This window comes from Helianthus annuus, chromosome 9 (assembly GCF_002127325.2).
Source record: "Helianthus annuus cultivar XRQ/B chromosome 9, HanXRQr2.0-SUNRISE, whole genome shotgun sequence".
In the NCBI taxonomy this organism is placed as follows: domain Eukaryota; kingdom Viridiplantae; phylum Streptophyta; class Magnoliopsida; order Asterales; family Asteraceae; genus Helianthus; species Helianthus annuus.
In genome coordinates, this window is record NC_035441.2 from 101,135,443 (window position 1) to 101,158,085 (window position 22,643).

General features: G+C 36.6%; 2 protein-coding genes and 1 non-coding gene across 3 annotated transcripts; 2 read left to right on the top strand and 1 right to left on the bottom strand.

Annotated features, from left to right (window-relative positions):
* The first annotated feature begins 2,727 nt into the window (after positions 1 to 2,727).
* On the top strand, positions 2,728 to 12,864 carry LOC110878047 (coronatine-insensitive protein 1). The gene is made up of 4 exons (XM_022126307.2): positions 2,728 to 3,253; positions 7,937 to 8,036; positions 9,876 to 10,347; positions 11,895 to 12,864. The coding sequence occupies exons 1-4, from the start codon at positions 2,866 to 2,868 to the stop codon at positions 12,699 to 12,701; spliced, it is 1,767 nt and encodes a 588-aa protein (XP_021981999.2). The 5' UTR covers positions 2,728 to 2,865; the 3' UTR covers positions 12,702 to 12,864.
* A 1,645-nt stretch (positions 12,865 to 14,509) lies between these two features.
* On the bottom strand, positions 14,510 to 16,058 carry LOC110878048 (transcription factor DIVARICATA). Its single transcript, XM_022126309.2, has 4 exons — positions 15,887 to 16,058; positions 15,728 to 15,783; positions 15,165 to 15,574; positions 14,510 to 14,983 (listed from the first exon to the last, which is right to left on the bottom strand). Exons 3-4 carry the CDS (start codon positions 15,551 to 15,553, stop codon positions 14,620 to 14,622), a joined length of 753 nt encoding a protein of 250 aa, XP_021982001.1. The 5' UTR covers positions 15,554 to 15,574; positions 15,728 to 15,783; positions 15,887 to 16,058; the 3' UTR covers positions 14,510 to 14,619.
* Positions 16,059 to 18,778: 2,720 nt separating this feature from the next.
* Positions 18,779 to 18,864, top strand: TRNAM-CAU. The gene is given in 2 exon segments: positions 18,779 to 18,816; positions 18,829 to 18,864. It is a non-coding gene; the product is annotated as a tRNA-Met (tRNA).
* Positions 18,865 to 22,643: the final 3,779 nt, after the last annotated feature.

Below are 22,643 nucleotides of genomic sequence, written 5' to 3' on the forward strand. Positions count from 1 at the left end.
AATATTTGACCCGTTCGTTTCCAAACAAAGTTTATGTTAAAACGTAGACTAACTGAAAACACACATAAAAATAAGCATAAAAACATATTATATTTGATCTAATTAATTACCGAGAGAAACTTACGTTGAAACATAAACCAACTTGGATTTATACCGAAACATACTTAAACATAAGCACGTAAGAGAATAGTGTTTTAAAAGTTAAAAATTGGTATCGAGCGTTGCGGCGGCGGCGAAATCGGCGAAAAGTAAAGTATTATATCGCCTAGTGAAAACGTATTATATTTAACCCAACAGATTTCGAACAAAATTTACATCAAAATGCAGACCAACTGAAAATACATATAAAAATAAGTACAAAAACGTCTTAGTCGAGAAAAAATTACGTTGAAATGTAAACAACTTGGATCATACTGCAACGTACTTAAGAATAGGCACGTAAGAAAATAATGTATTTTTCGGTTTGTGTTTTTGTGTTTGTGTCTTTTTGCAGGGATACGTATCCGATATGGACTGGAGAATACGAAGAAACAGACTTCCAGGTGAAGTTCTATGGAAAAAATTGGCTTAAATTGGGTTTTGGACGAACTTGGGATGAAGTAGGAAAAATTCTAAGGCATGAAAGCCTGCAAAAGGCCGAAACTCTCTGTAAAAATTTCCCTCTTGCGTTGCGCGAGAGGGAGGAGCCATTGTTGTCGCGTTGCGTTGCGCAGCCCAGGTCAAAGGAAGTCAAAAGTGGCTTAGCCACACGAGAGAAAGTGGAGTTCCCTGTCGCGCAACGCGATGGGGTGTTTTTCTAGCCCAATTTTGAGTTGGACTAGCTTTGTCAGTTTTTCTATACTATGAGTCTAAGTTAGTAGTTTTGAGTCAGTTTTTCGTTTAAAGTCGGCATTGCATGGGTTTTTGCTTTGCTTTATTTGTGCAAGTTTGATTATTTACGTCTGTACTCATCTCCATTCGATTGTTTGAGAGCATGTGATTGCTTAACTTTTCGGCGAACAATTAGGTGAAGTTCTTCTTCATTATCACAAATCCAGAGGCATAAAGAAAAAATGAGAGTCATTGTGGTGCACTAGAGACAAATTCCTTTAGAAATTGCGAAAAAGCAGCTTGAATTAATAAACATTTTAGGGTTAGGGGATCAGGTTTGTATGTGCTGGATTTTAAAGGAACAAAGAGCGACACCGATTTGTGAAGAAGGATGAATTATATCTTTACGAAAATGCCCATGTACCTCATTTTTAATTGTGACACATGTCATCATCACCTTCTTTCCTATCCTTCTTAAGAAAAACCTGTTTTTTATTTGATCCAATACCATGTATATGTATCCCCTTCCTATAATATTCGTCGTTCTATTTAATATGTACTCATAAGACTGTAAGAGTACTTGATTATATATTAGAATTTACATTTTCTATTGAGATGATAAGGGTTAAAGAAAAAAACTTACGACTTAAAAAAAGAACTTACCTAGTGATTGGCTTTAGCTTCCACATTCGTGCGGTGGGTGTGTGTGTGGGTGGGAGCCGGATCACTTTAGCAATCTAAAATCATTTATATAAATATTTCTAATTTTCTAAATAAAATAGCTTTGGATTATGATTATACTAAAACTTTCTCCAATGCATCTATTTGAGGGATGCCCTTACAAGCCCTTGATGATCCTTACCATTAGAGTGCATCTATCCTAACATGCCCTTAAGTTAGATGCTCTTGCACAAGGGCATGGGTTTGCCTTAATTCATGCGATGAGGTGGCCCAAAGTAAAAAAAGAAATGTTTTATTTAAATATTGTGTGTAATGGATAGGTGATGAGGTGGAAACTAAGAAGGGTAAGAATATTTGTAGGGTTGGAGATAAAATTGACGTTTTTAACGATTTGTAAAGATATTATGTGGCAGATGATGTGACAGCTAAGAGTGTCTAAGGACGTGTTTAACATTGGAGATACTAAAAACATTGAAGTGTTTTGAAAGAACCCAAATAATTGGTTGAAAGAATATTTTTCGCTAGCATACGTCACTTTAAAATACCTTCTAGAAGACAACAAACAGAATAATGTAGACTAGTATTTTTTTTCCAATCATTATTATTAGAATACAAAGTATTCACACGAATACATTACATAATATCCATCACGTATAATGTCACGAATTTGGTCATTGTTTTAGCTCATCATGGTATTGGTACGACAAATGTATCCAAAAGAATATAGACACGTATTTACATCGTCTATGAAAATAAATATCAATAATAGTAGCGTCATATTAATATTGTTGAGACAGTATCAGCTTAAGATATATACCAACATAAAAAGAAGTTGAAACATAAAAAGAACCTAAAACTAAAAAAAATATTACATTAAATAGCATATAAATATATAATTATTATTAAAAACATTAAATACATAGCATTCATATTTACATCTAGAAACTAGATGATGTATATACATGAAATAGCCTATGGCTTTATAGCCTAGTGGCATTTTGGAGTGGGATAAGACTTTGGGACCAATAGGTCCTGAGTTCGATTCCTACAAGCGGGGTTTTTCCATATTTATTGGGTTTCCTCCTGAATTGGTGTATAGGCATTATGCCTAGTGGAGATGGATATGATCGGGTGGTTCCGCTGATGACACGATAATACTCTAGTGGTCCGTCAGTGGTCCAAATTTGCCGTTCGAAAAAAAATACATGAAATAAAATGGAAACTCAATTACCCCTTTCCATTTTTTATCTCCCACACAAACCATTCCATCTGTCACCATGTGACCTCTATCCCTTCCATCCTTCACTCACTCTTCTAATCCTTAATCTCCTCAAACATCTAACTTCACTTGTCTTCAAACATCCATCATCCTTAATGAACCATTCTAGCCACACCCAACGTTGGACATCATCCGGCATGTCCGACGTCGTATTCGAATGCGTCATTCCGTACATACACAACTCACGTGACCGACAATCTGTCTCCCTAGTGTGTCGGAGATGGTACGAGCTGGAAGCCCAGACACGTAAGCACGTCATGATTGCCTTGTGTTATGCCGCTACCCCGGCGCAGCTCAGCCGCCGGTTTCCCTATCTTGAGTCGATTAAGCTGAAAGGGAAGCCACGAGCCGCTATGTATAACCTCATCCCCGAAGATTGGGGTGGGTCTGTGACGTCATGGGTTGAGGAGATTGCCAGGTCTTTTACGTGTTTGAAGGTTGTTCATTTCAGACGGATGATTGTTACGGATGAGGATCTTCAAGTGCTTTAACAGCCGAGAAAATCAAAGTGTTCAAATTTCAAAATAGTTTACTTGTTTATTTGGTAGTTCCTATAATTTTGTAAAGGAGATTTTATCTCCTATAATTGTGTCAATTCTTTTGTATATAATATTGTAACATGTGAATGAGAAAAGCATCCTAGACTTTGTCATGGTATCAGCCAGTGACATTTAACCTAATTACTTTGCAGCCGCCACCCATATTCTCATCTCCCTCTCATCGTTTTCACCTCTTTTTTATTCTCAATGGCTTCTTCTTCCTCCTCTCCCACTGAATTCAACAACACCTCCCTTCAAACCATCCTTCATCTCATCACCATTAAACTCTCATCCACCAACTATCTTCCATGGAAAAACCAAATCCATCCCGTGCTTGCCTTTCTAAATCTCCTCAAGCACATTGACGGTACCCCGTCACCTCCCGAAACCATCACCTCCGATGGAAAATCGGCTCCAAACCCTGAGTTTCGTTTGTGGAAAGACAACGACCAGAAGCTTATTCTTCTGATTCAATCAACTTTAACCGAAGAAGCCATGTCCGAGGTCATCGGGCATACCTCGGCTCATCAAGTTTGGCATGCTCTTGAACATGCTTACAGTCACTGCTCGGTTGAGCGAATGCACACCCTCCGCGATTCCCTTCGCCAACTCAAAAAGGGAACATCTTCCGTTTCCGATTTTGGCAAAAAATTCAAGTCCCTTTGCGACCAACTTGCTGCTATTGGGCATCCCGTTTCCGACGAGGATAAACGCCATTGGTTCCTTTGTGGTCTTGGCTCCACCTTTGAAACCTTCTCTACGTCACTTCGAATGATCCGTCCAGCTCCACAGTTTCGTGATGTCCTTGCCCAAGCCGAGAACCATGAAATCTTCATGGCAACTTTAAACATTCAACCTCCACCACAAGCTGCCTTCTCGGCCCAAACCGGCAGATCCTTACACCATACTAAACCCTCCCGCGGTGCCTCCTCCGGTCGCTATCGCGGCTCATCTTCCGGTCGTACCCGAAACTTCAATAATAGGAGACCGCCCCATTGTCAATTATGCAGGAAGGAGGGCCACTTTGCCTCTTCATGTCCCAGCCTTGCAAGCTATGCTCAACATGCTACTCCGCTAGATGCAAATCTAGCCCAAGCCTTCCATGCTCAGTGTGGTATTACCCCGGATTGGACAGCCGATTCTGGTGCTACCGCCCACATGCTTCGCTCTACCGATGGTCTTGATGAGTCACACACCGACACGGGTAATATTCACGTTACCTTTGGTAACGGCCAATCTTTACCAGTTACAAATATTGGTCAAACCACTTTTAATAATATTCCGTTACAAAACGTTCTTGTGGTTCCTAATATTACCCGAAATCTTCTATCCATTAGTAGACTCACTAACGATGCTCCTGTTGATGTCCTTTTTTCTAATCATTTTTTTCACATTCAGGACCGAAAAACAGCAGCGGTTCTCGCTAGAGGAACTTGTGAAAACGGATACTATGTCCTCTCCCACGGTCACAAGTCTCTCGTTGCTGCTCTTGCTGCCCCTCATCTTCGTGCGTCTTTTGATAAATGGCATAACCGTTTAGGTCATGTCTCCTTTGATGTTATTTCAAGTTTGAATAAATGTGGACATGTTTTTGTTACTTCCTTGTTACCCAAACCGGGTTTATGTTCGTCTTGTGAACTTTCAAAAGCACATCGCTTACCTTTTGTTGAGAATAATAAACGTTCCACACGTGTGTTAGATTTAATTCATTGTGATCTATGGGGTCCCGCGCCCATTCCATCCACAGATGGTTACTTATACTATGTCATATTTGTAGATGACCACTCTCGGTTCACTTGGTTTTACCCTTTAAAACTAAAGTCCGACTTTTACAACGTTTTAATAAATTTCTTAAACTTGGTTCAAAACCAATTTACATGCAAGGTAAAAGTCTTTCAAAGTGACGGGGGCACTGAATTCACCAATAACCGGGTTCAAACTTTGTTTCATCAACATGGCATTAGTCATAGACTATCATGCCCACACACACCTCAACAAAATGGTCGAGCCGAACGGAAACATCGCCACATAACTGAAATGGGTTTAGCCATGTTATTTAACGCTCATGCCCCGGCACAACTTTGGTTGGATGCGTTTACTTCGGCTACATTCATTATAAACCGTCTACCTACACCTCTTCTCAACAACAAATCTCCATTCGAATTACTATTTCATAATCCTCCCTCCTATTCAACCTTTCGTGTGTTTGGATGCCGCGTCTTTCCTTATTTGCGGGATTACACCAAACATAAACTTCTTCCACGAAGTGCCCCATGCATTTTCATCGGATATAGTCCCAAATACAAGGGTTATAGATGTCTCGATCCATCTACCTCACGCGTCTACATAACCCGCCATGCTAAATTCGATGAAGATAATTTTCCCTTCTCGGGCACGGTTTCACCTGTTGATGAAGCATCATTACTCTTCTCAAATTTTGAGAACTCAATTCCACCTCCTGCCCCCTCATTATCCACTATACCCAACTCATCAAACCCCATACCTTGTACCACCACATCGGCTAAACCACCTTGCACTTTATGCCCAGATCATTCCCCCTTACAACACACCCCTACAACCCACCCTAACCAAAATAATTTAAATTCACCTCAACCTAATCTCGGCCCACCTTCATCTCAACCCAACTCCACTAATAATTCCCCCACCACTAATAACTCCACTAATAATTTCCCCACTAGTGTGCATGCTCCCATCAACCTAACCCCACCCACTGTTACAGAATCTTGCAACATTCCCACCAACCCTCCACCTAATTTAAATCTCAACACCACTCTACCACCTTCTACTTCTACTCACCACATGCACACTCGTTCAAAATCCGGAATATATAAAACCAAACATTTTGCCAACCTAACAGATCTTTCAAAAAACCAACTCCATCATACTATCTTTACCACATCAATACCCAAAGGCATCAAAACAGCTCTTAAAAATTCTAATTGGGTATTAGCCATGGAGGATGAACTAAAAGCCCTTCATAGCAACAATACATGGGATCTCGTGCAACGACCTAGTCATTCAAATGTTGTTGGCTCAAAATGGATATACCGTATAAAATACAAAGCCGACGGTACACTTGATCGTTATAAAGCACGCTTGGTTGCTCAAGGGTTTACACAAGTTCCCGGTCTCGACTTCTCTCATACATTTAGTCCGGTTGTCAAGGCATCTACTATTCGAGTGGTTCTTAGCCTTGCCACGATCTACAATTGGCCGCTTCGACAACTAGATGTCAATAATGCCTTCTTAAATGGCCATCTTACCGAGACCGTCTACATGGAACAACCACCCGGTTTTGTGGATTCAAGATTCCCGAACCATGTTTGTCGCTTAAATCGAGCTCTATACGGTCTCAAACAAGCACCGCGAGCTTGGTTTCAAAGACTAAGTACCTTTCTTGTTACCCTCGGATTTCAATGCAGTCGAGCCGACCCGTCTCTCTTCGTCTACAAAAGGGAAAAAGTATTAATCTATCTACTTGTTTATGTAGATGACATTATACTTACAGGTAACAATCAAAGTGTTATCTCAAATTTCACGGCTCAGCTTCATATGGAATTCAAAATCAAGGATTTGGGTGCTTTAAATTACTTCCTCGGCCTTGAAGTTATCTCAAACCACACGGGTCTTTTTCTAAGTCAAACAAAATATGCCCTTGATGTTCTCTCTCGTGCCGGCTTACTTGATGCAAAACCGACTGCCACACCGCTCAGCACCACCGATTATTTCACCTCCTCGGGCACACCATTTCATGATCCTACCCACTATCGTTCCCTAGTCGGTGCCCTTCAATATCTCACCATTACACGACCGGATCTATCATACGCTGTGAACCAAGCCAGTCAATTCCTCCAGCAACCAACAACTGCCCATTTTCAGCTCGTCAAACGCATTTTACGTTATGTTAAAGGCACCATCTCATACGGGCTAACATTTGATCGGCCAACGAAAACATCTTTAGTTGGATACTCGGATGCCGATTGGGCACGTTGCATTGAGACACGACGATCTACCTACGGTTACTCAATTTACTTGGGTGGGAACTTAGTCTCGTGGAGTGCAAAGAAACAACCAACCGTTGCTCGTTCTAGTTGTGAATCGGAATATCGAGCCATGGCAAATACCGCTTCGGAAATTATTTGGGTCACACACTTATTACGAGAGCTGCATGCTCTACCGCCCGATCGACCCACTCTCTTGTGTGACAACAAAAGTGCTTTATTTCTCAGTCAAAACCCGGTGTCTCACAAACGGGCAAAACATATAGACATTGATTATCACTTCATTCGAGAGTTGGTTTCCTCCGGTCGATTACACACCAAGTTTGTTCCTACCACGCTCCAGGTAGCCGACATATTTACCAAGAGTTTACCACGGCCTCTCTTTGAACGGTTTCGCACCATGCTGCGTGTCGGATCGCTACCAGTTAGCTTGAAGGGGGGTAACAGCCGAGAAAATCAAAGTGTTCAAATTTCAAAATAGTTGACTTGTTTATTTGGTAGTTCCTATAATTTTGTAAAGGAGATTTTATCTCCTATAATTGTGTCAATTCTTTTGTATATAATATTGTAACATGTGAATGAGAAAAGCATCCTAGACTTTGTCATGCTTGCTCGTGTCCGAGGGCATGTTCTTCAGGTTCTTAAGCTTGATAAGTGCTCCGGCTTTTCGACCGATGGCCTGTTGCATATATGTCGTTCCTGCAGGTACATATAATCATTTGCTGCTTCACTTGCATTATATCCGATAATTATTGTTCTTGTTATTTTTATTATTATTATTATTTTTTTGTATATATTTAACAAATGATCAATTGGAGTCTTGTAGTTAGTAGCTTCTTGTTAAATGTTTAAGCATTTGATTTTTTTTTTTTTAATTTTTAAAACTTGGTGACTTGTTTCTGTGTTAAATTGGTAACCATACCTAGGTGAAGCCCAGGGTAGGCAGACGCACCTTGAAAAAAAAGATTTAGTGTATTTTTTTAGGCAAAAAACCCGACCGCACCCTCTGAAAATATGTTTGAACTACTCATCCGCACCCCAGCAAATAATTTCTGGGTCCAGCACTGGTAACTCATCAATTTGATCAAATGAAAGTTGATTTGTGCTTCATGAAAATCAAAGTAACAAGAAATAACTGTTGTATGATATTTAACTTTAATGTGTTACCAGAACCAAATTAGAGAACAGATGGATTAGGAAGTGATGGTGGGGTTTTCATGTTCTGTTGTTAGTGTAGATAGCATTATTGGGTCTTCTGTTTTTTTCTCTAAATTTGTGTGAAAAGTAATGCATTCTTATCCCTTCAGGTTAAAGCAATCCCATATCAAATTTACATAATTTTTATGCTTTTAGGCCATGTGTAGTCATAACCCCTTTGTGGGCGTTATGCGACACGTGGCGCGCCACGTGTGCGGGTGGGCGTTATGAGGCGTTATGCATTTAAGCCCGTAGTCATAAAGTCCCCGCCTAATCATTACTCAATTATTAAAATAAAAACATTACAGTAACAAAAAAAAAATGCAGGGACCAAAGTGTAAAATGCAGGGACCAAAGTGTAAAACTTTAAAACAAAAATAGGCTTGTTCTCGGTCTTCAGGTCTTCTTCTCCGGCCTTCTTCTCCGGCTGAAATTCCGGCTTGTTCTCGGTCTTCAGGTCCGATTTGCAGGACCTACACTGCTTCATCTCCGATTTGCAGGGACCAAACATGTATAAACCAAAAACTTTAAACAATCATACCGCCGTTATGCATATCGCGCCACCCCCAAATTTTCGATTGATAGCCGCGGGTGTTTTGGTGTTGTGGGGGTTATGCCGGCGCCATGCAAGGGCATACCGCCCCACTATGTTCAGTCTTATACTAAACCACTACAAAATTACTAGCATTTTCACCAATTAGCAGTAGATTTGACCACAAAAAGTCAAATTTGGCTTATTGGCATGTAGTACATGTACATTAATGTGTTGAGCTGTCAATTAGGTGAAATTTGTCAACTTATGAGTTGTGACCATTTAACAGACTGCAATAATTTTTTTATGGACCATCATGTTTCATATTTCATCATCATCAGTAAATCCCATCAATAACAAAGCAAAGTTAAGGTCTGAGGAGGGTAATAAGATGTAGACAGCCTTACCTCTATCCGTAGGAATAGAGAGGCTGTTTCCAGTGAGACCCCCCGGCTCGATGGTAGTTTTGCATCAAGTCTTGGACATAAGGCACATAACACTCATCAATCGGGACAAAAACCGATTAGTGAATGTACCATTTTGTCTTTCAGCTATCAACGCCACCACACGATGCATGATTAACCGTCCTCAGCTTTTAACATTATTTTCACGAAATTAGTAAAATAACGTTAAAATTAGTGTACTTTCGCTTTTGCGCCCCGATGGCCCACACATATATACATTATATGTGCATACCGCAAGCGGGGCGTACATCATGTTTCATATTTAAAAGTACAAGATTTTGGTTCTAGATTTTTGGTTTTTTGAGTAATATGTAGTTGATGATGTGTAATCTTTACTTAATTATATTGTAGGAATCTCAATACCTTGTTTCTAGAAGAGAGCCAAGTAAGAGAGAAAGATGGAGAGTGGCTACATGAACTTGCATTAAACAATACTGTTCTTGAAACATTAAACTTTTACATGACCGATCTTTCGCAAGTTGATTTCAAAGATCTTGAACTTCTAGCCAGAAAATGCAAGACTTTAGTTTCGGTCAAAATAAGCGATTGTGAAATCTTGGATCTTGTTGGTTTTTTTCAAGCTGCCGTTTCATTAGAAGAATTTAGTGGTGGTTGTTTTAATGATCAAGGGGAAGATTATGGTGCGGTTTCTTATCCGTCAAGTTTATGTCGATTGGGTCTGAATTACATGAGCACAAATGAGATGCCGATTGTAATTCCATTTGCTTCGCGGCTCAAAAAGTTGGATCTTCTTTATGCCCTGCTTGACACTGAGGATCACTGTCTCTTGCTCTCAAAGTGCCCCAATTTGGAAGTTCTTGATGTAAGTTTATCACCTTTTTTTTTTTTATCTTTTTAATTCATATTATGTGTTTTTTCCACGTTTTCTTGATGATGGTTTACATGTGATCTTATCTAATGTAAGCAAAGTTAGCTGATGGCTTGAAAGTGTTTGGGTGTGTGTTTTAAAAGTGGTTATCTAATATTAACTAAGCAAAATTTGATGATCATAGCTTAATTATAATGACTACATGATCTAGTGTTTGATAAACTAGTAAATGAAACGATCAAAAATAGTATTTTTTTTGTTAAGGAAGTAGAGACATGTTATGACATCAAATCAAAATCATTCAAGTTAAGTTGAAACAAGGGGTAAAAAGGTAATTTTGTTTAATTCTTTACTGCCAATGTGCTTTGGTTTAGGGGGTGTTTGGCTTAGCTTTTTTAAATTACTTATTGATTTATTTGCATTTTCAAGCCAATAAGTTAAAATAATGTTTAGACAAGTGAAAATGATTTTTTGAACAACTTTTTGTATAAGGTGGAAAAGTCATTTTGAAAATCTAGGAAACATTGGCTTTTCAAAATGACTTTTACACCTTATACAAAAAGTTGTTTCAAAAAGTCTTTTTCATTTGTCCAAACATTATTTTGACTTATTGGCTTGAAAAAGCCAATAAGTCAATAAGTTGTTTCAAAAAGCTAAGCCAAACACCCCTTAGTGTTACCAAGGTGTGTAAAATGGTGTCCCTCCCAGTGAGGTCGAGGGTTTAAGCCCCGTAGTGGACTAATAGTAAAGAAGGGGGAGGTTCATTTGAGAAGAAATTAAATTGAGAAGAAAAAGAATAAAGGGTACAATTGTAAAATATTAAATAGTTTTTCTCTCATCTCATTTATTATTATTTTTGACTAATTAATTAGTCATAAAGAGTATCATCCTACACACTAAAATTTTTGCCTAGACACATCAAAATTTATCCTACACGTTTTTGAAATTTATCCTACACATACTGAAATTTATCCTACATAACTCGTAATTCATCCTACACACCTCATAATTTATCCTACACTTTAAATTAATTTTTCTCTTCTTTAAAATATATATATTTTTTTAAATAAGTTACAAATTTAATTTAGTGAGCTATTAAAAAGGAAGACTAAGAATTAATGATCTATCTAATTTTACCAATATACCCCTACACCCATATTAAATACAAAAAATAAATAAAGTAAAATGAAGCATTATTATTGGTTAAAGTTTGTTCTTTTTATTCTTACAAAAAAATTCTTTTCATTTGAACCCTCCACTAGTAAAGAATTAGGAGTAGATTAGATTGACGTTAGAAGAAAATAATTAACTCTTACTTAACCGTTTATTTGCAAGTTACAACAATTAAGAGACTCATCATGCTATAGTGATTATCTAACCTCTAAATATTGAGAAGCATACATGTTTATCCAAACGCAAGGGTGACTGGAATTGCAATTTGAAAGTAATAATCTAACTTTTATGTTCCATACTACATAACCACCTCCAAAATGTGTTGCCAAACATACATAAAAATCTGATTGTGTTACACAAATAAACAGACCAGAAACGTAATTGGGGATCGGGGAATGGAAGTTCTTGCTCAATGTTGCAAGAAACTAAAGCGGCTTAGAATCGAGCGAGGCGATGATGAACAAGAAATGGAAGATGAAGAAGGCATTGTTTCTCAAATAGGCCTAACCGCGATATCACAAGGCTGTCAAGACTTGCAATACATTGCTGTATATGTATCCGATATCACAAATGCAGCTCTTGAATCTATGGGCATGCACTTAAAAAACCTGAGTGATTTTCGTTTGGTTTTGCTAGATAGAGAGGAGGTTATTACAGATTTACCCCTTGACAACGGAGTCCGAGCTCTACTACATGGATGCCAAAAGCTTAAAAGATTTGCCCTCTATCTTCGACCCGGTGGGTTGACTGATTTGGGTTTGACTTATATCGGTCAAAATAGTCAAAATATAAGATGGATGTTGTTAGGTTATCTTGGAGAATCTGATGAAGGGCTATTAGGGTTTTCAAAAGGGTGTCCTAGTTTACAAAAACTTGAAGTTAGAGGATGTTGTTTTAGTGAACAAGCATTGGCTATTGCTGTTTTACAGTTAAGGTCTTTAAGATATCTATGGGTACAAGGGTATCGCGGGTCTTCAAACGGATATGATCTTTTAACAATGGCCCGCCCGTTTTGGAATATCGAGATAATTCCTTCTAGAAGAGTTCTTGTTGGAGAAGATAAAGAGGTTGAGCATCCTTCACATATACTTGCATATTACTCTCTTGCAGGACCAAGAACAGATTTCCCACCTTCGGTTATATCATTGAATTCGGTTCCTTTTCTTGACGAATAAATTCGTTTACATATATATAGTTCACGCGAGTTTTAGTTCTTTCTTTTTGTATGTTTTAGTTATCACTTTTGTTCTAATTCGTATAAAGACACGGGTATGTAATAAGTTTGTTTTACTATACTACTATGTAATCTTGAAAGTTCTTATGATGTTCATTACAAAAGATGTGTGTTGGTTACCTTCTAACATAGATTCATAATCAAGAAAGTATAATAATTATCAAGCATTGTCCACATTTTTCTTTGTCTTGATATACAAGAATTTATCTAGATTTGTAGGTTTAAAAAGGTAAATAAAAAAATTATTTTATGAGGCTGTAACATATGTGGGCCATCCCCACTAAAAAAATGCTCAAAATTAGAATAAAGTGGTGGAGGTGAGTGCTTTCTCATGCAACTAGCAGAAAGGTTTCTCCAATTGAAAATTTGGTTCATGAGTTGGGCCCATTGTCACACTTCAAATGAAAGTTTGAAGTAAAACAAATAGTATCTAACTTACCTTTTCTTTAATTATTATTTCATATGTGTGTGGTTTATGTATGAAATGAATAAAGTGGCCATTTATATCATAGCATCAACCACTATATTAGTATAGTACCCATTAGGATATCAATAGTAATCTTCATTAAGGGACACAACAACTTTATTTATTTGTCATTATGGGCACAAGAATTTTCTAGACCCAAAAGATTGTACAACTATTGTTTCACAACATACAACACATTTTGTCTTTTTGCTCTAGATTTGATCATTTTGGCTTTACCAAAAGAAATTAACCGAATTCAGGTTGGTGTAAAGTGCTTTTAAAAGCTAATCCATTATTAATTATTTTAGTGATTTTCATTAAGTCAAAGAAATGTCAAAGTCTTGAGTTGACCCAAGTCAAAACTAGGTTGATGCATTATGGATTCATGAATCATTAAACATCATTCTTATCTAAATTTCTGTTTCATATCAAAAGTTTAGTCTTTTCATGTCTATAATCTCGAATAAGTACCTCATCAAGCAAGTGCTGATTAGAACTAGAACATTTGACGCGATAACCGAAAGATAGGAAGGAACAAAACCTAGCGACGAGATTTCCTCTAGGAATCGAAATATATAAAGATCTTTGGTGGGTTATTTATTAAATGAAAAAAATAAATAAAAGTAGATTTATATACTTATATTCCAAAGAATATTAACACAATATGCTTATGGAATGCAGACTCAGCTGGCTCTATTCTAAAGCTAAGAGTCAACATGCTTGTATTCCTGTGCATATATACTATGCATTGTGGTGCCAATGGGAAACTAAAGTCAGAAATTAGATATTCTGAAAAATATTGGTAAGAGTGGATGCTGAGTCAGCTGCTGACATGGCTGTCTAGCCAACATATAAAGAAATGACTCAACTTGTAGCTCTTTACTACTAGAACTTACCAACTTTCCTTTAACTTTGATAAAGATAGGCATCCAATGTGTGAACATGATCATGAATAGTGGTCTAGAGATTTATATTTGCCTTAGAATCGGAATCGGATTCCGTTCTTGTTGTTAGTTTGTTAACCATAAAAATTCGTTACCACCAACTCACAGGGCCCACAAATACCATGCTAACCAAAGTTGTTCCTATTGTTAGTTTGTTAACTAATACCCTTCTAACCAGCGAGATCAGATAAATCAAAGCATGTGTTGGGTAGGCGGACTTTAAGAGATTATAGTAGATACTAGTGGAAGCAAGGTTCGAACCTGAGACTAACGATAGAGGGGGGAATTAGGTGCTTGCCCAGTCCACCACCCACTTGAACATAATTTGTACTATTGTAATTAAGAATTGAAATATGAGATTCTTAATGGAAACAAAGATTTCGAATACAAACAAAGTACAAGTACATACAAACATGTTTTTTTAACAACAAACACAAACTTTTGGTTCCTTAACTATGAATCTGGTACGTTGTAGGTAACTGGAAATGGAGTCCAGAATTGAAAACCCTAATATTATTAACACCATTCCCACCACTTTTGTTCATTTTAGCAAGCTCAAATGGATAGTTCATCGCATTTCCGGTGCAGATTGAAGAAGAAGATCTCTCGGGAGAGCTAGTATTATGAGGGAGATTGACCATTGTAATATCATGGATGCTAGGTCTTCTTTTCTCTTTCCCATCTGCATGTTGTCTTGCATAATACTTTTGAGCATGACTTGCTACTTGAGTTGGTGTTTTTGTCATCACAAAGTTACGAGAAATACTTCTCCAATCTCCCTTTCCATGAACTTGAAGACCCATCAAGAATCTCCTACAAAAATATCAAATTTGTAACCAAAATTTAATCCTAATTCTTGGTAAAAAAATAATAATAATAATAACGTAACCAGTAAAATTATAGAAGATAGAGAGGTTGCTGCCAATGAGACCAACAGCTAAATAACACATATAAATATAATTAATCAAGAGAGAAACATAAACTCAAACGTTACCTATGTTCTTCTTCGGTCCATGGCACGCCCTTTCGCCTCTCGTGATCGAAAGGTCTAAACTTTGTAGGCCTTTTTCTAAAGATGCCGAAGTCTTGATCGTCGTGATCTTCATCAGATTCTAGTTTGAAGGAGGATGAGGAGGTTAAATAGCCGGCCTCGATTTCATTGATATCGGCTTTCAGTTTCTCATATTGTTTCTTCACGTCGATCTCGGATTTCCCAGGAACCATAGCAGCTACATTCGACCACCTGTCGGGTGTTTCAGTATCGAATATAGCAAGAGCGCTTTCGAACCATGTGTTTTGTTCGTTTGTCCATTCCGAGTTCTTGCTCTCTGGCATCACCTTATTTGAGCTCAAACTATTGGAAGATATAGATAATGTCTCCATGTATAGCTACTTCAATCGGCTCTATAGGTTGTGAAAAAAGAAATTTTTGGAATTCAAAACTGTATCGAATAATATATTCTTTGACTTAAATTAACTGAAAAACACTTATCACAATACCCTTTTTGAGCTTTAGTAAATCATGTTCAAAGATCTTGAAAAAGACTGATTGATTACCTGATCGAGAATCAAGAAAATCTTGAAAAAAAAAAAGATGGAACAGCAATTTCAACCTGCTTAAATAAAAAAAAAAGTTCAAGCATATAATCAGATACCCAGATGGAAAAAGAAGTTGAAAGATGAATAACCAAGTGTGATAAGTGGTTTGAATCTCACTCTTTTTGTGGATCAATTCAAGAAGTGGATGAAACTGGTTTAACTCTGATCGTGAATGAACCCAAAAGATAGAAGAATTAAAAAGAGGAAGGAAGACATTCAAAGTGATGGAAGAAGGTGGCTAGTTGTCATTGGAAGTGTGTTTGTTGCTATGTATTCAATATATAGTGTTACATACTCCCATCTATCTATATAATATATATAGGGCTGGCATATCGGGTCAACTCGATCTGTTAAGACACGAACACGAAACCTATAAACACGAACACGACACGAAATCTTATCGTGTCTGATTTTCCATACACGAACACGAACCTGTTAATAAACAGGTTACACGAAATGACCTGTTAAGACACGAAAATGTTACCAACATATTATATGACCTGTTTAAGACACGAACACGACCTGTCAAGACACGAACATGACCTGTTAAGACACGAACACGATCTGTTAAGACACGAATATGACATATTAACCCCTCATATTTGATATATTTTTTTAATTTAAAATTATATACAGGTCACTAACGGGTCTTAACAGGTTAACGGGTTTTAACCTGTTTAGACACGAAATTTAAACAAGTCTTATCGTGTCAACCTGTTTAGACACGAAACCTGTTAAGGTCAAACACAAAACCTGATAATTTTGTGTCGTGTCGTGTTATTGTGTTCGTGTCAGAATTGTCAGCCCTAAATATATACACATGTATGTATACACACACCGAGATGTGTTCTTTTCAGAATCATATTGAAGGCTCTGAGAATCAAATCAAACATTTGTAATGTATTAATGATTTAAGGAAAATGACTTGTAATCAAGGGCGTAGCTTAAGAGGGGCCGGGAGGGACGTCCGACCCCACGAACTTTTCGCTCAATAGTGTTATATATGTAGTTTTCGTATAGAAATTTTTGGGTATATACGTTTTCGACCCCCCGGTTCTATAGAAATTTTTGGGTATATACGCTTTCGACCCCCTCGTTTTCATGGTCAAGCTTCGCCACTGCCTGTAATAATCCTAACTACATGTCATTGGTCATTGTCAGTCTCATTTTTTAATATTCCCCAGTCTCATTTTTAAATATTCCCCATGCCAGTTCTATCTTTCACTTATTTTGCTCTACCGGTCCTCAGTTAAAAAAAAACTTAACAAAGTTAAGTCTTTTTTCTAAATTACAAGCTGACTTTTTAGGGCTTTTGATCAGAAGGAGGATAAAAGTGGAATGATGTAAAACTTACCTTAAATTGTGCTCTAAGCGACGAAAACAATGCTTCAATTTGGGTGTTTAAACTTCCAATTAACAAAAATTAAGTCGTTTGGAGTACCGTTTCGAGGTAAGTTTTATATCAATAGACTCGTATCCTCGTTTTGATCAAAAACCCTAATACGTCAGTTTATAATTCGGAAAAAAACTTAACTCCGTTAAGTTTTTTTAACTGAGTACCGGTGGAGGAAAATAGTTGAAAGGTGAGACTGACATGGGGAATATTCAAAGGTGGGACTAACAATGGCCATGACGTGTAGTTAGGATTATTACAGGTCAATTCCACATAATTTAATAAGATGTGGAATAGACGATTATATAACACTCTCATGTATCACATTTAAAACAAAATATACAAATATATTATACGTTTTTCTAGTCCTAAACGTAAAACATAATTATGAGACATACATACACGTATACATATGGAAGTATCTAAAACTATATATTAAAATGCAATGTTTATTCATCTCTCTTGAATTATAAAAATATAAACAAATTTTGTATATACATATAGACTAATTTGCACGTGTGTAGACAAACAACTAAAAATTAAAAAAAAAAAAAAAAAACAAATTGATATATTAGTTTAAGTGTTTTTTTATGTACATAAAAACACATTCGATGATATGTAATAAAAAATCCTATTTTACATACATATGTACGTATATAAAGTGTGTTATGTGTGTGAAATTGTGAATTCAGTGCGTGTTACACTATGGCTGCTATTGCTATTGCTATTGTTTGTTGGTGTTACTTTAAACTACTCAAATCACCTTTTATGATAGCATTAAAAAGTTTGTAAGATTTGCCAAGACACAGCTTTTTTAACTTTATTTATATTATTTAAATATTTATTATAGTACCTGAACGGTCCACGTACGTTGGTGTCTAACCCATTAACCGTACAAAGTTATATAATATCTTCAAAATCGTGTTGGCTTGTCTTTTGGTCACTGTATCTTATCCATGCGATTCATATCTGTCGTTAAAAACCTTCTTCTTTATCTTTTGTGACGAATTAGTGGGGGCTCTGGTTTGGCTCCTAACCATCGCTTTTAGTAAAAGATTAGATCGGCAACGAATCATGCGACAAGTTGTGGATATTTAATTAAAGAGTATGTATTGCATAATTGTTTGATTATCTTATACTATACAAATATCTCGAATTCTGTGGTTTGATGACACATTTTATCATCAAATGTAATCTTAGAGGTTCAAATACAATTTTTTTTTATTTGGCAGAAGAAAATAAGACAGAAAATAAAAGGAGTACTGGATGCGGATACTATATAAAATATCAAAGATTTTATTGGCGTCCAGTGGCGAAGCTTGAAATTTTTCACCGAAGGGTCGGAAGTCACCGGACCTAAAAATTCTATATAAGTAATTTTTTTTCTTATAAAACCAAGGGTCGAAAACGTATATACCTAAAAAATTCTATACGAAACGTACATACATAAAACTACTGAGCGAAAAGTTCGGGGGTCGGGCGCCCCTCGGCCCATTGAAAGCTAGGCCCCTGTTGGCGTCTGTGTTTTTTTATCAGGAACTTTTTTAAAATACTGATAAACAGCATGTGATCTTAATATTCTGTTAAGTTGATAAAATATTTATCAATAACACATAGGGGTGGTGGCGCAGTTGGCTAGCGCGTAGGTCTCATAGCAATCTGAGTTATCCTGAGGTCGAGAGTTCGAGCCTCTCTCACCCCAATTTTTTGGGGCCGCATAAGGCATAGTTTGTGGGACATGGTTGCTGATAAAATACAGGTATATATGTTCCTTCAAGTTTCTTTTTGTTCTCTACCCCCCACCCCACACACACACACACACGAAAAACAGCCACCCCCTGTTCGGCTTTGCATCCAGTTGGTGTGAAATCCGCAAACGAGAAAAATCCATCATAATCTCGCCTAGTTTTCTCTCCAAGTTACCTAGTTGGTTTTTAATGTTTTATTTAGATGCTTACCTGCTTAACCTACGATTTTATAAAAATAATAATAATAATAATATCAATTCATAAAATATACATCTCGTATATATATATATATATATATATATATATATATATATATATATATATATATATATATATATATATATATATATATATATATATTATATATATATATATATATATATATCTTCTAGTTTTTGTTTATTTATCAAATTTTTAACATCCCTAAACGTGGTATTACAATTTCTACATATTTTTCATTTTATTACTTTTATAATAACTAAGGATATGTTGGTCAATTATATAAAAAACAAGAATAAGAGTAGATAAGAGACGGTGTTAGTCTAATAAACTAAAATGACAAAAAAAAAATAACTATAAAGTGTCCAACGAAAACAAAGGACAAAAAACCGAAAATTTGAACAAATCACAATGACTAAAACCGTAATTTACTAAAAAATATATATGTGAAACATCTAAGGGTGTAAGGGGTGTTCACCTAAGAGGTGAGTCCCCTCTCTTACGCCCAACCAATCCTCGTGTGCCACGTCAACTCCCCTCTTAAACTCCCCTAACACCCTAAATTGATGGCGGCACTCCCCTCTTAGGTGAATTGGTTTTTTGTTAAAAAAAAAAAAAAAAAAAAAAGCATTGATTGGACAAGGCCTCTCTCTCTCCTCCCTCTCTCTTCGGTGAGCCGCCACCGGGAACACCCCCTCTCTCTTGGTCACCGCAGTGATGGCGGTGTCTTACCGCTCGGTTAAATGGGTCACCGCATGGGGTTGCCGAAGGCATCCCGTGCACCCTAATGACACAAAATCTAAAGAAGGAACTAAAAGTATTTGGTCCTAGATTTTTATTCCCTTGTGTTATCGAAAAAGACGAGTGGTTATGATAAAAACAAATAGAGAATAAAAGAAACACGACAGCATGTTTTTTTACTATTAATGCCTATGATAAACATACAATAAAGGAATTAGCATATATTTGATGGAATCAAATATATGATTAAGCATAATTGAATTTATGAAAATACCTAGTGTAACTGAAGGGAAATATTCTTTTAAAATGGAAGGAACTAAAAGGATAACAAATATAAGGTTTTATTTACCATATCACTTAACATGTGGTAATGACCCTTATGACCACTATGACCTTTCATGTTAGTCAGTTAGTGCCATGTCACTCACATCTAATCCACAATCCAATATCACTACCTTAAGGGTGTGGTCATGACCCAAACCACTATCCCCTTATTTATTTTAATTTATCTTTGTTTAAAGAAAAAGAAAATGATTACTTGAAAAATGCCAAGAAGAATCATGGTTGTCATGGTTTAATCCGTATAAAATCATAATGGATTAGAGAAAAGGATAGTATAGCCTTCCATTCATTTATAAACCCAATCGGTGTATAACAATTTTGCTCTTTTCTTTTCAACTCAGAAACACATAACTATTAACTTTCTAAATAAATCATTTATATGATAAGATTTCTCTATATATCCTTGAAAATTAAATAAACTAATATGATAAGATTTCTTTATATATGCTTGAAAATTAAATAAACTAAAAAACAACTTTGGACGACGTGTTATATCGAAATCAAGATCATGATTTTTCGTTGTAATAATTATTTATGCTGTTTTTATTTAAAAAAACATTAAACAAATTACTAATTGTTTAAGTTAAGATGTAAATAGAAAAGAGAAACATGCCATAGTTATAAAGTTGCTTTTTTTCTCCCAAGTTATGCGACGGGTGCTTGATCGATTTTCTCGTGGTACGTGATGTGACTTTGGTTGTTATCAGCTCGACTTAATGATAGCCATAAAAGCGAAGATCGATAAAAGCGACTAATGATGCCGGTACCTTTAACACCCCGTGTTACCGAAAGTCAAAGTCAAGATTGACTCCTTTGACCGTAGTTAGTCTATTTTATGTTTTTACGTTAGTTGTATTATGTGGAGTAATTAATTACAATCGAATTAATCGAAGTTTATTTATCGACGCGAACCGCGTTACGACTATGAATAATGGGAAGTAACAATGCGATAAAGTCAATTAACCAATAGTCGAGCTAATCCAATCATCATCGAACTCGAGACTCGAATTACGCAAATTTTGGGGTTAATATATGTGTGTGTGTGCCTTGTGTGTTACCTGTGCATGTTTACTTTACGTTATGTGTGATAATCAATCGAAACTCGAATCGAAACACGAAACTCAATCGAAATCGAATTATGATAACTGGTGGCGAAAAGACAACACGAGACATAGATGATTGTATGTTAGATATAGTGGTTGGGATTAAAACTAATTTGAATAGGAAACTCTATCGTATTCTCATCAATCGCAATCGAAATCGAAATATCAAAAATCGTCGCACCAAACGCTCGAATCAGGCAGCTGAACGATCAGGCTCTCAACCGATCGAACAGCCCAGCCGATCGGACTGCTGTCCGATCAAACAGGCTGTCTGATCGGGACGCCTGACCGATCGGCCAACCCTTTCCACTTTTGGCATCCTATAAATACCCCGGTCATTGTCATCTTTACCATTTTTGGAAAGCTCTGACCGACCAGCTCGTGCTCCCCTTCTTTTCTCAGATTCCTTCCGATTCCGGTAAGATTTCATCCTAAATCTTGTACTTTCTTGATCTATACACACTCCTACACCTTTCTATCTTTCAAATCTTGATTTCTAACCGTGAAATCATCAAGATTCAAGTGTTCTAGGATGATGTCATCATGGTGTTCTTGAAGAACTTCATGTTTTGTGTAACATTTGTGCTTGAAATCATTGTGAACAGTTCAGTTATCAATAAAACAAAGTTATTTGATCCCAATGTTTGTTTGGTTATGTTTTACATTTTTCATGTTTTGACTTTTGTTCAATTTTAAACTCTACATCGCTTTCTGGAGAATTATACGCAAACTGGTGCGTAAACGTACTCAGTTTAATGCGACAAATACTCCGGAACACCAACATATACTTAACATACCTTAAATAACCTTTACATAACTTAGAAATAAGTTTTGAAGGCTTTAGTATGGCAAAAACAAGTTAATTCGCTTACAGGGACTAAATTTGACAAACTGCGAAAGTATGCCAATTTGAACTGTAACAGACATTCCGGAACACGACCATAAGTTAAACACACCATAAATATCCTTTACATAGCTTATAAATAGGCTTTGAGGTGTTCGGTGTGCTAAAATAAACTTTTGGATCATTCAGGGACTAAAAGTGTTAAAAAGGCATAAGTTTGCACTTTCGCGCATAACTTACGTTCTGAATACATCCGGACATCCAAATATTTATGTAAGCACTAAAATATTTTATTTTAGTGTTTGGCATGAGAAAAAATCCATTCGTCACGCAATTTGGATCGTTTTTCGCACTTATGCGCATTCCGTCGTAATTAAGCGAACATCGTAACCGTAAGGCCAAACGAACCGACATCCGAGATATTTTCAAGCATATTTCATGTTCCCTATGTCTTAACATGATTGTGGGGCTTGAAATTGGGTTT